General features: G+C 37.0%; 2 protein-coding genes across 2 annotated transcripts in view; both read right to left on the bottom strand.

The window, feature by feature from the left end:
* Window positions 1–850: 850 nt before the first annotated feature.
* LOC107725963 (perforin-1-like) lies at window positions 851–1,494 on the bottom strand. Its single transcript, XM_016535402.1, has 2 exons — window positions 1,479–1,494; window positions 851–1,392 (listed from the first exon to the last, which is right to left on the bottom strand). The coding sequence occupies exon 2, from the start codon at window positions 1,388–1,390 to the stop codon at window positions 983–985; it is 408 nt and encodes a 135-aa protein (XP_016390888.1). The 5' UTR covers window positions 1,391–1,392; window positions 1,479–1,494; the 3' UTR covers window positions 851–982.
* A 3,770-nt stretch (window positions 1,495–5,264) lies between these two features.
* LOC107725976 (serine/threonine-protein kinase WNK1-like) overlaps window positions 5,265–15,956 on the bottom strand; it is a 77,840-nt gene continuing 67,148 nt past the window's right edge. Inside the window, 4 exon segments of the mRNA XM_016535413.1 lie at window positions 5,265–9,069; window positions 9,314–9,519; window positions 13,965–14,006; window positions 15,784–15,876. Of these exon segments, the coding sequence (XP_016390899.1) occupies window positions 8,725–9,069; window positions 9,314–9,519; window positions 13,965–14,006; window positions 15,784–15,876 (686 nt within the window). The 3' untranslated portion in view covers window positions 5,265–8,724.

The raw sequence follows: 15,956 nt of genomic DNA, 5'->3' as shown, positions 1-15,956 counted from the left end.
TACTGTACATTGTGCACATTTTGCAGATTTTTCTGAAAGCATGATGAATACACTGATTATCTTTGACATCTGAAAATAAATACTTTGACCTTCTCATTATAATATGATAAATGAAGAAACATAAACTATAATTCTTGCCATATTTTTATCTGTACATTAGGCCTATTTGTTAATATGTCACTACGGCTTATGATAACTTTCCGTGATGATAACTTGTGTAGCAAATTACTTTCTGTTTTTAATTGCATGTGTCCTTTTATGTTTGGGTGTGTATAAAAATGACAATCATATTTGTAGAATGACAGGATTAGTTTGTGCTGTCAGGCTTCTTGCGATCAGATCTCTGCTTCAAAAGAGAAACTACTGAAGGAGATCTTCACATATCACAAGATCATACCACACACACACACACACAGCTTTAATATTATATATTAAGGTCATATATTATATTCACTGAGAATCTTAATATCATGAGAGCTGTTAAATGTTGCAGAACGGATCATTTAAATCAGTTGTGTGAAACGGATAAAAGATTAATTGAAGAAAAAAAAGAAGCGATAAATGATGACAACTTTGGTATTTTATGGAAGAACATTGTTTTTTTTTATTTATTTCCCCATCTAGAAGCAAGAGACCTTCTATAAGCTAACTTCCCATTTACTACGTTTACATTTGATGTACACTACCCTTTCTTTAACACAAAAACTGGTGCAAAACACTCATGTTTACGATAATCTGTGAGCAGGAAAATGAGAAGCAGGGCTAATATGGCACATTCATATGAGAACAAGAGGTAATTGTGAATCAACTAACCTCAACTGAAGTCTCAAGTATTAATATATGAAACTTAATTCCACCATGTAATGAAACAAAAACATAATAAACATTCAGTGTGAATGTTCAATGTATATTGTCAACTTTATTACTATCAGGCTAGTCACAGTAGAGGTTTGTCATCACAAAGTGCTGGATTGGAACAGATTTATTGTAACAACTCGTACCTGTAAAACACGGTTCCTTTGTTCAGATAACAAGTAACAGTGAAAGACCCATATTGCACCTGTTTGGTACACGTGCCCAAGCGATCATCAAAATTAAGGTCTTTGTCCCACACCTCCAGCTTCAAGGTTTCATTTGCTTTGCAATTTGGGAAGTTGAACTCTGCAGACCATGTAGGATGAGCAGTATCCTTGCGATATTCTGTTTGGCCCCCAAAAACAGAGCCACACCAGACCTTGAGGTATGGATCAGGTTTGTTTCCAGCAGCGTCACCGGTGAGGTCCCTGGCGTGTAAGCCAAACACCCGAACAGTAGCACTGGCAAAGTCCAGCTGAGACACCAGCATCAACACAGCCAGAGACACCAGCCGAAGATGATAAAAGACTGCCATAGCTTTCACAAAGAATGCATGTTCATTTATGAAAATGCAACAAACAAATATTAAATGTGTAAATGATTAAGTGTTAAAGACACCTTACCTCACTTGTATTAGAGTCCATATGAATGCTTCCTGATCCTCATCCCCTTTATAAAGCCAATTCAACCTTAAAAATCTGATCAACAGGTGGTTAAATCCCATGCTTATCTGTGTTAACTATTATTATGAAACGCTTTGCAATTTGGGAAGTTGAACTCTGCAGACCATGTAGGATGAGCAGTATCCTTGCGATATTCTGTTTGGCCCCCAAAAACAGAGCCACACCAGACCTTGAGGTATGGATCAGGTTTGTTTCCAGCAGCGTCACCGGTGAGGTCCCTGGCGTGTAAGCCAAACACCCGAACAGTAGCACTGGCAAAGTCCAGCTGAGACACCAGCATCAACACAGCCAGAGACACCAGCCGAAGATGATAAAAGACTGCCATAGCTTTCACAAAGAATGCATGTTCATTTATGAAAATGCAACAAACAAATATTAAATGTGTAAATGATTAAGTGTTAAAGACACCTTACCTCACTTGTATTAGAGTCCATATGAATGCTTCCTGATCCTCATCCCCTTTATAAAGCCAATTCAACCTTAAAAATCTGATCAACAGGTGGTTAAATCCCATGCTTATCTGTGTTAACTATTATTATGAAACACAGTGGCCTATTTACTGTACATTTGCCAATAGTGTGCAAAACTGAAATCATAGAACCACTGCAATAAAAGCATTTTAACAATTTACTGTCCTGACCCTATAAAGTAATATACTATATATATACAGGTGCATCTCAATAAATTAGAATGTCGTGGAAAAGTTCATTTATTTTAGTAATTCAACTCAAATTGTGAAACTCGTGTATTAAATAAATTCAATGCACACAGACTGAAGTAGTTTAAGTCTTTGGTTCTTTTAATTGTGATGATTTTGGCTCACATTTAACAAAAACCCACCAATTCACTATCTCAACAAATTAGAACACTTCATAAGACCAATAAAAAAAACATTTCTAGTGAATTGTTGGCCTTCTGGAAAGTATGTTAATTTACTGTACATGTACTCAATACTTGGCAGGGGCTCCTTTTGCTTTAATTACTGCCCCAATTCGGCGTGGCATGGAGGTGATCAGTTGTGTCTCTTGTTTCTCAATTTACTGACATGTTGCTCGAGATTTACTGATATGAAAACTATTATTAAACTTTATTTGGAGTACTTCTTGTGCACAATGCACATTTCTTAATATTAAGCCTACAATGTGTTTTAATATAACTACTGACGAAGATTGTATGATCTTTAAATAATATCTGTTTTTAAATGCAAGATATTTAAAGTGTACCACTTGCAATAGTTGCACTTTAGCACAATCAAATATACTTGATCAAATCTGATCAACAGGTGGTTAAATCCCATGCTTATCTGTGTTAACTATTATTATGAAACACAGTGGCCTATTTACTGTACATTTGCCAATAGTGTGCAAAACTGCATTCAAAAAAATCATATAAATATATATATATATATTTCATACTAGGTATAATTCAAATCTATAAACCTATTTACTGACATGTTGCTCGAGATTTACTGATATGAAAACTATTATTAAACTTTATTTGGAGTACTTCTTGTGCACAATGCACATTTCTTAATATTAAGCCTACAATGTGTTTTAATATAACTACTGACGAGGATTGTATGATCTTTAAATAATATCTGTTTTTAAATGCAAGATATTTAAAGTGTACCACTTGCAATAGTTCTATACTTTAGCACAATCAAATATACTTCAGTATATCTTTAGTTGGATTTCAGCACTACTTCCGCACAATTAAAGTGCATTAAGCACAAAATTAGTTTTTTTTCCAATTTAGCAGACTTAAAGTATATACCAGTTTAGTATACTAAAAGTACAATTGCAGGGTATTTTTATTAAGAACATAAATATGTAAATGCATTTGTAGTATACTTGGCACAAAACAAATGCATTTTTAATACATTTATTTTTCACTAGGGAGCAACAACAACAGCCTCATTTCATTAGTTGCTGGTCTGGTTCGGAATCCAATGTCACCAATATGAAGCAGAGAGTCTTGCTCAAGAACAAGACACGTAGTTCACATACACATGTGAAAGAACAGGTGGTCATTACACTTTTGTCATAGTAACAAGGAATGAATGAAGATTTAGGGACCTCCAAACCTACACCTTTACACTCAAGTAATTCACATCAATGTTATCATGCACCATTTCACACAAAACTATTTGATTAGAGTATTCTCTTTCCACATCAGATGCAGGTTGACTATGAACAGATGGACAAATGATTAAAGAACATACTGTATATGACACACTGAAGGTGGGCACGAATAATGTAATAATACTTACATAATGTAAGTATCAAAACCCAGTTTAATCAGTTCTCTAAAAAAAATATTATTACCATGGGCAGATATAAACCTGCAATTCTAAAAGAAAAAAAAAGTCTGAATTGTTAGATATAAATACACAATTGCAATTTATAAAGTCCAAAATGTAAGATAATGTAATTGGAGAAAAAAGTCAGAAAAGTCAAATCATTTATTTTTTATTCTTTACTCTGAACAGCCTGATAAACTTTATTCCCACCATGAAGTGAAAAACAGATACAACCCTGATTTATAAGCATCTTTTGTTAATGAATAGACTATTAAAGCATTTCACTGAAGTAAGATTTTGATGAACATGTATCATTGCAAAACATTCAATACTATTCAACTTTATTATATCAGGCTTGTTACAGTGGAGGTTTGTTTTACGAAATGCTGGAATCTGTGGAACAAACCTGTAAAGCAGCTTTACAAATAGCTGGCAACTTCAAACCTGTAAAACAGGGATCCATCTTTCAGATCACAAGTACCGGTGGAAGACCCTTATCGCACCTGTGCTACACACGTGCCCAAGTGATCATCAAAATTCAGGTCTTTGTCCCACACCTGAAATTTCAGTGCATCCTTTGGTTCGCAATATGGGAAGTTGAACTCTGCTGACCATGAAGGATTAGCACTATCCCTGTGAAATTCTGTCATCCCTCCAAAAGTAGTGCCACACCAGACCTTGAGGTATGGATCAGGATCGTTTCCAGCAGGTGAGGTCCCTGGTGTGTAAGCCAAACACCCGAACAGCAGCAGATGAGACGCCAGCATCAACACAGCCAGAGACACCAGCCCAAGATGATCAAACACTGCCATGGCTGTCAGAAAGAATGCATGTTCAGTTATAAAGATGCAAAACATAAATATTGAAACGTAAAAGTAATATTGTCTTAAAAGTATCAAGAATCTGAGTGTTAAAGATGCCTTACCTCGCTTGTATTAGATTCCGTATGAATGCTTTGTGATCCTCACCCCTTTATAAAGCCAGTAGCATCTTCTAGTACATGATCGAGGGTGAAATGTCATGCATATCTGTGGTAAGTTTCTGTGTTGGCCTGTTTACATGTCAATAATAAATATTTACTTGGCCATGTGGGTTTGTTTGTGACAATCTGAATGCATGTCAAAAAGATGTTCCATATGAACTCAAATTGACTCATTGCTGGTCTGACTCAGAATCCAATATGTCACTAGTATGAAGAACAGTCAAGACACATAATGCACGTACACATTTAGGAGGACAGGGCAGAGTGCACATGCACACGTGGAAGGACAGAGTGCGTGTCACTCACTTTCAAATAGGATCACAACCAGATGAAGATTTAGTTAAATGCACTTTAGTATCATTAAATCTCATCAGCTCTATTGCTCTGAACTGCATTATAAGGAATCCAGCATCCATTGAGAATTGAGAAGCAGAGGCAAGCTTAATTTATTTAAATGACTTTTATTAAGTTTACAAATAGGGTAACAAATGCTGTTTTATTGGAGCGCAAAGCGCAGTTTTATATGAAGCTAGAACATCCTATACTTAGTGCAAAACATACAGTTAAACATTGCCGATGATTCCCTACATGTTTTTGTTTGGTTTTCATTTTAAGTAACTCTTTTAACATTTTGTATAATATCATACGGAGAAAAAAAAAACACTGAATGAAAGTCACCAGAGGAAATCTAGAGACTCAAAAGACAGCAAAACAAGCGGATCAGATAGCAGTACAAAACAAAATAACTTAATGACAGGTCAGTAGCATTAAGTAAACATTGTTCTGTTGTATTTCTTTCCACAGGAGAGCGACTAGTAAGGAGGGATTCATTCAATAAGATAGTTTTGAGTAGGTTTGTGTGCATTTTTTCTGTGTAACTGAAGTCTCATGCAAAAAGAAAGAAAAAATACATTTTATTGTTTTTTTTTTCATCATAAACTGAATGTCTAGCGATACTGAATGGCTCGTTCGTACATCAGCACGCTACAAACTATTTTTTTTTTCAAAGCAAAGAAAAAGGACATTTTTTTTTATTTTCCAAGGTGCTGTATCATTTACATCAGAGGTCAGAGGTGAATCTCGTTTAATGTTGTAGTCCTGCACTGCAGTTACATTAGCACCCTCTACAGTCAAACAGGGGGACCTGTTTCTTATAGCTAGAGCAAATGAACACTTGCGTCATATCTGGAACAGGGGCATGGCACTCAGAAGGTACTATTTCATTAGTCTGAACACTGAGCAGGTTGGACCTCTTTGTTAAAGACCTTTTGATGTGTTCACAGTTTGAACAAACCGAGCGACGTAAAGTGGGTAAAAACGTGCTGTCTACAGGTAAAGCGTTGTGTACAAAGCAAGAGATAAAGGTAAAACGATCAGATTCTGAATATAGAGAGCCAGTTGAGAATCTAAACTGTACAGTTGACCTAAAGTGAAGTTCCTGTACTAGACGTTTCACGCAGACGGCACACTAAGCAGTATGTAACGAGTTGTAATCTAAGTCCTTTCAGTAGTTAAAGGTGATGAGAGCATCTCCACTATGTTTTTGTACCCCAAATAAAATGCTCTAAGGATCTGTACATTTGTTTCTGGTGAATCAGGACTGTTTGCTATTCATCTGCACAGTCAAATGTGCTAAAAGGTAGTTTGACACTGCAGGTCTAGTATTTTGAATAAACCAAAGCATTTACAAGAGTGATTTGACTGACTGCTACAAAAAGAGAGGGAGTGCGATCCTCCGAAAGAAGCTACTGATCTGCCATAAAACCGAATGCCGTTGTCAGTACGGTGATGTGAGAACTTACATGGGCAGTGACAGTTAAAAAGAAGCGGACTGATGAGAAACCAGCGAGAAATATTCTTTAACAGTGCTGTGTCGGTGAGGGTTGCTAACTGTCTTTTCCCACCTTTCTGGTCCTTTTCTAGACTTGCTGTCACATCTGTTGCTAAATGAGTCAAACGTGTCTCCCTATGCACACCTGGAGTGGATTCGACACTGGATGGCGTCAAAACCAATTAAGCAGTTCTGGAAAAACATCTAAGCTATTGGTGGTTTTGAAATACTTACAACATACTGTCCCATGCGTACTAACTTTCCTCGTCCTGCATTTCTATCTGAGCCGATCCCTCACCTTCACAAGAACCGTTCACGCTGTTTAAGAATCCATCTGGAAAACAAAGACACCGTGGTTGTCGAAAGAAGTTTAAATGACTCATCTATGTGCTGATGATAGGCACACTTCCACTTGCATACTAAGGTAGATTGATCAAAGTATCTAAAACTCAACCCTCAAGCACTTTCACAGCCTTTGAATGCGATATAATGGCTGGATTGTGTTTGCGCACCTTATATATGAAGCTTTTTGCAACTAGGACTGTGCCATCAAATGGTTTCAGTCGTAGCCAATTCAAAACGGCATCCAAAACAACACCTTGTTCCTGCAATATATTAATAATCACCCTCTGTGAAGTCCAACAATCCAACCAGAGACTCTCCGCTGCCTTATATATCAAACCCAGAAGCAAAAAAAGTAACACAAAAATAAAGCAAGGCACTAGAATCTTCAGAAAGCTCACCGGGCTTAGGGAAAGAGGGAAAGATTATTTTCTTCAAGTACGTTAATTGAATCCATTTACATTCACATTTATCTAATAATATAAAGAAAGTACAAAGGGGAAAAAAGGGTTAAAGTGTCTCCAATAAGATGAAATAGCTAGCCTTACATCTCATGAACGCTAATATCCAAAACCCTCCAAAATTTCATGTTTTTTTTTTGTCTACTTTCTTTTTATCTAATGTTGTCCAACAACATTTATAATAATCACAGTGTTTCAACATCAAAAACTGATGAGTAAATACAGGTCCATACAGAACACGACTTCTTATTTGAATGTCTCGATCAAACTATCGTAAGAGGCCCCTAATGCTGCCATGATTAGAAAAAGCTGATAATTAGCCATAGATTTAAAGCTTCACGGGCCTCCAAGGTAACCAATCCTGTATCCAAAACCCAATCCAACTGATTTTATCCACCATTTTACAGGTCACCTTGTGGTGTGGCCCAACGAGAAAACCGGAAGAGGACGGTAAGAGTGTGAATGTGCATGCTGGGATGCATGTAGGAGCTTTGTAGTACAGGCAGTTGAAAGGCCTCTGAACATGTGACAAAAAAAAGTACTGTCCCTAACATTCTGCTACACAAGGCCGGCTTGAAGGGCATAGGGAAGAAAAACCAACCAACCAAATGAATGAAATCAAACCCTCATTACCCAATTTAAAAACAAAGGAAATCTGTACATGGATTTTGTCCTTTTATCTAATGAAGGCCACTTCCTGTGCTTTAAAATGGGCTTTTTTTTAACCATTGTAATTATTGCATTGTTCCATGGCATTGCAGCAAAGGGTTTAGGGCAAGAGGGGAACTAGGTTCGTCTCTTCGCTGCTCAGTGCTCACCGTCACCCACCCGACCTCCGTTTTTGTTGACATGTTTGATGTATGAATTTATCAGGAGGATATACGGATGGATGCCGGTGGCATTCATTCCATTTTAGGTCAGCAAACCTCTAATCGAACCCCTTGACAAATGTTTGGGGTTGGGTGGTGAAGGATGCCATCACTACACACCTTAACAGTAAGAATGATCACACCTTCTTTGGCCACGTAACATTGCACACAAGTGTCTGTTGTTTTATTTTCATCTTCTCTAATCCCTTGCATCGTTGTGCATCGTTGTGCATCATCCCCGTGGCGTATCTGTGAGCATGCATGCAGATTCTGGCATCTTCTTCCTCAACAATCAACTCTTGTGACAGAATCTCCGCAACGCAAACAAACGCTTGCCCAATCTGCCCCCCTTCCTTCCCCCAACTCGAGAGTTATTTAGGCCTGGCACGGCTAGGCCCTGCCCTACGTGGTCTTCAGGTTGGGTCCACCTGGGTGGCTGACTGACTTTTGCAAAGTGCTGATGTGGAAGGTCTGTAAAGGGGTGGGAACCTGGGGATACTGTCCCAGGGGTTGCGAGGTGGCCAGCAGACCGGCCTGGGTGTGCGCGACCGAACCAGCCCACTGGGCGCTGTAAGGTGCAGAGGGGTAGCCATACTGCGGTGTGGGACACAAGGAGCCCTTCCGGGCCCCCAGAGAGGTAGCGGGAGTGTTGGGCATGGGCAGGTGGCCGCTCAGAGTTGAAGCGATGCTTGGGCACAGCTGGCCAGGAGCAGAGTACTTGCGGCCCATATTGGTAGGAGGAACCATCTGAGAAGAGAAGAAAGGAAAAACGTTTATTTAGAGTACGGATTCTCAACTCTGGCCCTCGAGGTCCACTTTTCTGTAGAGCTTTTCTTTAGCTCCAACCTTGATCAAAATCACCTGCCTGTAACTTTCTAGAAGACCTTGATTATCTTGTTCAGATGTGTTTGATTAGGATTGGAGCTAAAATCTGCAGGAAAGTGGACTTTGAGGGCGTAGAAGTTGAGAACTGTGAAGGACAAAGTCTTACTTCGTAGCTGTGGCCCTGAGGAGCCACTTGTTGTTGGTGCTTGGAGCCTCTCTTGCCCTGCGACAGGTTCATAGCGTCCCTGGCCCAGTTGTCCACCAATTTGTGCAGCTCGTCTGTGAACATGCCCTTGCAGCTCTGGGACTGAGAGACGGGCGGCTGGTTTTGATTCTGAACGGTTCCCGCCACCGTGTTGGTGCTGCTTGTCCCTGAGTGGAGAAAAAGACAGGAAGAAAGAATATGATCGTAAAAAGGAAGTCAGTCCAACATGCATCATACTAAAACAGCTGATACAATCTGAAGCCCCACATACTATATTTATGTGTATATATTTATATACAGTTCCTCACATTAGATTACATAAGCCTTATATAAACTGCAAAATGTTTGATTTAAAAAAAGCGAGTTTTTAAATTTATGATTATATATTTTTTATTTAGTTCTGCCCTGGTTTGACCTGATTCTAATGATTTTTAGACATAACAGATTTTACTTGACATGTGAGAATCAAAAGCATGATATTTAAAATGCTGCACTCAAAATTACATTTTAACCTGGAAATAAAGAAATCTTTAGTTAAACCAATAAAAGCCTGATTAAAATAAATAGAGCTGCAGTCAGTAAAAGCAAGACATTTAAAATAAAGAGCATAGTGCAATATATTGAGAACTAAAGGGTTTGAAAATGCTAACAATTATTCAATTTAAGCTGTTATTTTGACATGATTATAATACAATATCTGTTATGCAGGTTCTTCAGGACAACACTGATTAAAAAAAATATATATATATTTTTTAATTTAATCTCTTCTAATTAAAATAAAAGCAAAACATATTGCAGATTATATAAAGGGTATGTAAACTTAAGAGCACAACTGTATAATATAATGTCATGTGTATACAAAAAGTCATGGCAGTGAGGCCCTATCGAGCACCTGGGCATCCGCTCTGAGGCTAAAGTGACACTTTTATCACTCTGACTCCAGCCTGCAAAACAGGTCACGAAGACAGAATTAAAACACCATCTCTGGCTTTCCATCGGTGCATAAACCAAGTGCTTCGCATCTGCCTGGGCTTCATTATCATGCTCGCCATGGTTGTTTTTATTGCAACACAAGAGGGAGCAAAAGGGTGGTGAAATGATTCACCATGAGCTCCAGGATTAGATTAAACTGAACTGCAATGTCTCAAAATTCATGGAGGCTAACAATTTGAAATTTTCAACAGCTACTATTCAGAAGCGTAATAAGAGTTGATTAGTACCATTAGCTAAACTAGGACAAAAAACGGTCAATCTTGTTAACACATTAAAGGGGTCATATGATGCAATTTAAAATTTTCCTTTCTCTTTGGAGTGTTACAAGCTATTCGTGAATAGATACGATCCCTAAAGTTGCAAAGACTAAAGTCTCAAGCCCAAAGAGGTATTCTTTATAAAAGTTAAGACTCGTCCACGCCCTCCTAAAACACCTCGTTTAAACACGCCCCCACATGTCTACGTCACTGTGTGGAAAGATTTGCATAACACTGCCCAAAAAGCAAAGAAAGAAGGCGTAACTTTGATTCTCGCTGTTGTATTGTTGCCGCCGCCGCCATGTCGTGTAGATGCTGTGTTTTGTTGTGAAAGCGAAACTACTAAGTCTGGTCTTCCAAAAGAGGACACAACTAGAAATCAGTGGTTAAGTTGTGTTTACAACACTGTTCTAGAACAGTTGAAACCAAATATTCAGATGTGTGCAGCGCATTTTACGGAGGATGAGGACTGTTTCCTGGGAGAGTAGCCTACAATGCCGGTGTTCCGGTGAATTCAGTTCTCCTGTTTCCCCTTCGGCACGCATGCTGACCACAGTCTATGATGCTGACAAATAATGCTGACTCACAGCCTGTAAGTACATTTTCATATTTAAAGAATTTGCCACTGACGATTCAAACGCGAGTTTTGAGCAGTGTAGAGTAGCGCTTGTTGTTTGTTGTTTCTCCGATCACAAATGCAGACATGTTATTACAATTGTTATTACAATTAATCAGTAATTATGTCCCCACTAGATGCTACAAATGCCTCGTTTGTAATGGGTTTTATTGGTTTTGTCTCGTCGCACCGGGACATGACATCACGTAGGGGCGTAACATTTCCGTCACATGCTTGAGGTATTCAGCCAATCACAACGCACTGGAAAGCTGGCCAATCAGACCACACCTCACTTTTCAGACCGATAAGCTTTGTAAAAATCAACACGTTTTAGAAAGGAGGGGTATAGAGGAGAAAAAATAATGTACAGTATGTGGAAAATAATGTGTTTTTTTAACCTTAAACCACATAAACACATTTCCTTACACCAAATACACAAAATAATGTTCTTTTTTAGCAACGTCATATGACCCCTTTAATATTAGCAGTATGAGTAAATAAGCCTCTTTATGAAAAACAAAGCATTGCAGTGATTATGTGGTAATTTTTTTTTACAAAAAAGCTCCGTTTACTGAGCAGTTAATGTGAAGCAAGATGACAAATTCACAAAATGAGTGGAAATGCCTCAGCTCCTTCATAAGACTCATCACTGTCATGACTAAGAAATAACGGTCTTTAAACATGCACTGGTATAAGCTGATTGGTCCATTTATCTACACATATCTGTCGAGGAACAAAGAGCTGATGCATTTGAAGAATAGATTGTAAATCAAACAAAGCTGATGGGGGAAAAAAATTTTCTAAATCAAATTTTGCACAGTTACATACAAACAGCACAAATATCTTGCCAACTATCCAGGCAGCCACCCGGTGACACAGATAAGACCTGTTAGGACGGCAAACACAGCCCATCCAGAATGCAGCAACAAAAAGACGACACATTGCGCCAAGACTGAGGCACCAAAAGGAATTCTGGGTGATGTAGTCCAGAGCAAGCCATGCTTTGAAATATAGCTACTCCTTTTCCACCATGCTGGTGCCAAAGCCAGTACCCAATTTGGCCCGGTTTCATACATTTCCACTGAAGGAAAAGTGGTTTATACTGGCCCTAAAAAAATGACTGAATAAATTTTTAAAAACAACTGTACAGTTTGTGGTCAGTACATGGTCAGTTTAGAAATAAAAATATTTATAATTAAATAGATATATTAATAGATTTCTATTTTACACAAACAATTCTATTTTTACAACAGAACAATTCTTTTTTTTTGCATTGTGGCATTATTTTAATTAAAATTAAGCAAACTCTTCCTCAATTTTTTTGTACTGTAATGCAAAAAATCTCAGTCAATATTATAATGTGTAAAAAAAGTATTTTGAATTATATTAATTTATATATTAATTTAAATTGTAAAGAATTTATGCATCATGGTAGTATTTAATATACTGAATTTAAGTTAAATTTTATTAATTAAACATTAATTTACATTTAATTAGACATCTAAAAATAAAGTGTCAGGACATGATTGATTACACTTAATATTTTCACATTTATTTTATTTATTTATCTTTTTTTAAATAAATTAATATTTTATTTGACACAAAAGAGATGGTACATACTTTTATAATGTTACAAAACATTTCTACAGTAATTCAAATGAATCACATTCTTTTGAACAATTCATCAAATCATCTATTTATCAAATAATCCTGAAAAAAATATCAGGGTTTCCACAAAAATATTAAGCAGCACAACTGTTTTCAACATTGCTAAGAAGAAATGTTTCTTGAACAGCAAATTATATCAGAATGATTTCTGAAGGATCATGTGACACTGAAGACTGGAGTAATGATGCTGAAAATTCAGCTTTGATCACAGGAATAAATTACATTTCAAAATATATTAAATTAGAAAACAGTTATTTTAAAGTGTAATGATGTTTCACAAGAATACTGCATTTCTGATCAAATACATGCATCCACATAAAATATTGTATATCATTAAAATGAATAATAAAAAAAAGTTTCATTAGCCAAGCACCAGCACCACCTGGTGGAAAAGAGGTAAGGGAGAGGTGGAGGATCCACACACAGCTTGACTTCAGCATTTACTGGATGACTTCCATTCACTTTGTTCAATACTGGAGGATCCCGGAATCCTCTTTGTGAAAACCTACCTTTCTGTGTGAAAAATGTGAGCTGTATTCCCTCAATACGTTTGTTTGTGCACTGGATAGTGATTAAGTCTTGTGCACAGTGAGGGGGAGATCAGCCAGGCCTCATTAGACCCTTGTAATGGGTGAGAAACTCCATCCAAACAGGATGAGGTCGATGTGCAGTAAGCAGGATGAGTCTTAAGGGGATAAAGGAAGAGTGCAGAAGGGAGTCTGGGGCTTCAAATTGTCTTGTGCGTAATGGGATGAGTGCTCAGACGGGTCCATTTAGAGTGCATTAGTCAGTCTGCTGCTGAGTGTGGCGTCGTCGCCTGGCGAGGCGTTTATCGAGAGTGATTTCCAATTCGGTTTCAAATTTAGGGCAGTGCGAGTTTAACTTGAGAGTGAAACACACGTGGCATGCCACACTTATAAACACATGAATGGGTCATCACAGGAAAGAAATGCTCAAGTCAGCCTGAGAGCTTAGCGGGCATACCAGCTTCAACAGACCACAGGACATGAAGCGAAAGGTGACGTCAGGAAAGAGAGGGAAGGAGGAGTGGGAGGATGTAAAAAAGAGAAATAATTACTACAGAGTTGGTTGCAGGGGCACACTTTTTTCACCATCTTCCCTGAAGCATGGAGAGAACGGTGGGATTGGAGAGAATCAGTGTTACAGTAACTCCACGTCCAACACAGTGCATTATGGGAGTGCTAGTCTAAAACCTGAAATCAAGCCCTGATGGCTGTTACGCTCATGCTCAGTGAAGGTGGGGTGAGCGAAGGAAGGTTCACGCGTGTCGGGTCTGTGATCAGGTGCATTAACATTGTGAGGGCAGCTAAAAAAAGATAAGCTTGCAAAGAAAGAAAGTGCTGATGTGAGAGGATGTGTGAAAGTACCTGCTCTGAGGGACTTGAAATCTTTTTTTTTTTTAAATAAAAGAAAGAAAAGAGACTAAGGAAAATTCATCAGATTGTAAGATATATGCACTGACTTGCCTAGTTTGGAGAAATATTTGTCTCCGTTTCAGCTGTTCAGTTCACTCCTTTCAAGAGATTTAATTATAAAAATGTGTGTGAATTATTACATACATAATATGAGGAAATGAGAATAGTAAGCTGCAGATTCACACTGCATGTGTCAGAAAAGGAAGAGCCAAACAATACTGAAGAACATGAGCCATATCATTATATTATATCAACATATCATTACAATAAAGTACCGTTAGTATTTGCATTACAGTAGGTATCATGAACTAACAATCTTATTATAAAAAAGTTAAAATAAAATATAAAACTTAAATGAGATATAAAAATATTACACTTAAAAAACAAACAGAAATTAGAAATGCCTTGGCAATTAACTGAAGTTGAAGTAGTAAGATAAAGAAAAAAATTATAATAGTATATAAAATAACTAAAATAGAAATATAAAATAAATATAAAATATAATTATATACCACAATATTAAAATATATTATATATTATAACTGTACATTAAATGTTAAATATGTTAAAAATAAACGAAAGTGACAAGTACATACAATTATTAAAACAAATAAAAAAAACTAATTCAAAATATGAATACGTATTTTAACAGTATGTCAATCATACTAAAATAACACTAACAATAAACTACTATACACAATTTATTAATCTAGGTTTATTAGGCCCTTAATCTAGGCTTATCATGTTAATTAATTTTTTGTTCATAGTATATTAACTTTACTGATTTATACACCTTGAAATTATTTAGCATATGTAGAAATTAATATTTACCTACATTAATAAATTATGTTCATTATTAGTTCATGATACCTTTTTATTATTAATAATGATAACATTTACAACTTTATTGTGAAGTGTTACCAGTATATGGATACTGCACATTTAAATTATTAGCTATAATTACAACAATTGGACAAAGTTGTTTATGGCATCCAGCTGTGATTTTTTTTTTTTAAATTGAAGTGTATTTTCCCGCTTTCAGTATAAATTGCTTAAACTACTTGGGAACTGCTAAAGTACATGCAGTACTGTTTTCGTACACTGTCAAATGCAGCATGTTATTCCTCTTTAAAATTATTAGTAATTATCTTTAGCAATTTGCACATTTTGTTATGATGTTAAACCAAAGCATATATGAAGGAAAATATTAAAACTAGTAAAATGAATTACAAATGACAAAGTGCCCACTGTGAACACAGTTGAATTAGAAATAATTATGGGACCTCATAGGTTACACTAGTGCATTACGGGATATGAACGATAACTGTTAAGCGATGAGAAGTTGTTTTTAAGATTCATGACACAATGTCTGAGATGATCAGCCAATCAGAAGGCTTGGCAGAATCAAGAACTAATCACATGACATTGTAGGAAAGAGACAAAAGAAAAAGCGTTACACACAAAGAGCCAAGCAGGGCGTACTCAGAAAACGCGTCCTCCTGCCACCTGGTTTGAAGGTCACTCTCTCCGACCAACAGCTGAACTTTACACAGCCTGTGGTACAAAAAGAGGGAAAGAGAAAGAGAGAGGTGGAAAAGAGTAAGAGAGAGAGAGAGAGAGAGAGAGAGAGAGAG

This window comes from Sinocyclocheilus rhinocerous, unplaced genomic scaffold (assembly GCF_001515625.1).
Source record: "Sinocyclocheilus rhinocerous isolate Xijiao unplaced genomic scaffold, SAMN03320098_v1.1 scaffold395, whole genome shotgun sequence".
NCBI classification, from domain to species: domain Eukaryota; kingdom Metazoa; phylum Chordata; class Actinopteri; order Cypriniformes; family Cyprinidae; genus Sinocyclocheilus; species Sinocyclocheilus rhinocerous.
Note: the sequence above shows the minus strand (reverse complement) of the source record. Positions and strands in the feature narration are given on the sequence as shown.